The following is a 2016-nucleotide window of genomic DNA, read 5'->3' as shown; positions in this document are numbered from 1 at the left end:
TTTGAGCAGCTGGATGTTTGAGCAGCTGGATGTTTGAGCAGCTGGATAAGACAGATGGAGCAGTGTGATTTCTACCTTCTGTGCTGAGTCCAGGACTGGAAGTGAACTGGGCCACATCCACGATTTTGACAGCAAACTGCTGCCCTGTCTCTCTGTTGATGCATCTCCTCACCACACTGAAGGGGCCCCTGAACAAGAACATCAGAAAAAGAAAGACTATTAGCACAGTGTAAGACTCCTGTAAAATCCTTCTCAAAAAGGGACAAAACTTTCATAAAAAGCAGAGGGACGTCATACAGTATTTGTCCTCTGTTGCACTGTTAAAAACAGGAAATAGAAAAAGTTAAAGTAAAGTGGTATGATGGAAGACGCTCAAAGTCTTTAAAACCTCAGTAGAAAAGTGCTGTGCTACAACACAACCATTATTATAAGTATACAGGTGACAAGTTAAGTTCATTGCAAAAATCAATGCAGACATGTTCCAGTTTTTATTATTTTACCCTGTTCCATAATGCAACTTGTTTTTATTTCATTTTATATCACTACTTTTATTGACTTTTCATTTTATATGCTTTTGATGACTGTTTATCGTTGTGTGTACCTCATTTGTGTTGGGTTTTTTTTGTATGAAACAGATCTCTTGAAAATGAGTCCTCATGACTCAATGAGACTAACCTGTAGAAATAAAGGTTGAATGGAAAAAAGTGGTCATGTAAATACAGAAATTAAAGATTCATGATAAAAATAAAAATAAAATGAAAAAAAAAAACAGTTTTGTAGAAAAAAAGTTAAAATTATTGTGCATTTTGCTTTTTCTTATTGAGTTTTTGTTTCTGAATCAAATCACTAAAATAAAGAAACTCATACAAACCAAACTGTAATATATATATATATAAATCTGTCTAAATTTGAAACAAGTAAAAAATAAATCCTACATTTACTATTTGATGCAGGAGCTTAAAAGAAATCTTCTGAAGGCTCGTGTTTAACACACGTTTTGCAGCAGATCACCAGATAATCCAGAGCTCCACAAAGTCCCTCACTGTTTAGATAAAGAGTCCATGCAATGAATGATCCTGAGTGCAGAGTGCGTGCACCTGCAGTTAAGGGTTAAAGAGCCTACTCAGTGGTTCTGGGTTATAACTATCAAGTCAGCAGGTCAAGATGAAAGTGTAAACAGCAGAAATCAGGGTGCTTTATAAAGCTACTGTCTGTAGATGTTCTCCCTGCACCAGAGGCTCAAAGTGAACCCTACAAAATGGGTGAAAATCTCTCAAAACGTGTGTGTGTGTGTGTGTGTGCGTGCGTGCGTGCGTGCGTGCGTGCGTGTGTGTTTACAGATAAGTGAAGCTGCGCAGTTGATCTAGCCTAAGAATAAACAAGTAGTCTATCTGTGGACACAACTTGTACGTAATCCCATCTACAAGCCTGTCTATAGCTACAGTATTTATTCCTGGACTGTAGCACACAATGCACTGAGTGAAAGACAAAAACAGCAAGACTAGGACGGAATAAACAATCAGGATGTCTAAAATAACAGCCTGATAGGAAGGATCATATACAGTAGTCCCTCACTACTTTGCAATTCATTTAACGCGGACTCAGTCTATTGCGGTTTTTCAAAATAAGATTGGAAATGACACAATTGGCTGAAAGATGGATGAGCCACACGGTCGGCATGGAATTTTTATTTAAAATAAATTATTTTAAATTATTTAGCACCTGCTGCACCTTGGTAAAAAACGTCATCCTGCACCTTTTTGCAGCCCATACTGCAGGATAAGTTTCCTGCTGCAGCTGTTCACCTTGCAGAGTGGAGAAGTGGGCGTGGCCAAGAGCACTTGCAGGGGGCAAAGAGCAGCCGAGGCACAGAGCTGAAATCATGACATTCTGTGCTCTTTTAGCGCATTTAGAGTTTAGAAACATTGTTTAGAATATTGCAAAAGTGTGGGAAGGGTTTAAAACACCTATATATATATATATATATATATATATATATATATATATATATAGATC

At 37.5% G+C, this 2016-nt stretch overlaps 1 protein-coding gene across 12 annotated transcripts in view; it reads right to left on the bottom strand.

Annotated features, from left to right (window-relative positions):
• Nucleotides 1–2016, bottom strand: part of caska (calcium/calmodulin-dependent serine protein kinase a) — a 406103-nt gene that overhangs the window by 286546 nt on the left and 117541 nt on the right. For all 12 annotated transcript variants that reach the window (XM_037687081.1, XM_037687083.1, XM_037687082.1 and 9 more), the window contains exon 2: nt 76–188. In XM_037687081.1, coding sequence (XP_037543009.1) covers nt 76–188 — 113 coding nt within the window. The remainder of the gene's footprint in view (nt 1–75; nt 189–2016) is intronic.

The sequence above is a fragment of the Nematolebias whitei genome, chromosome 13, assembly GCF_014905685.2.
Source record: "Nematolebias whitei isolate Nwh7 chromosome 13, NemWhi1, whole genome shotgun sequence".
Taxonomy (NCBI): domain Eukaryota; kingdom Metazoa; phylum Chordata; class Actinopteri; order Cyprinodontiformes; family Rivulidae; genus Nematolebias; species Nematolebias whitei.
This window is presented reverse-complemented; position numbering and strand designations above follow the sequence as displayed.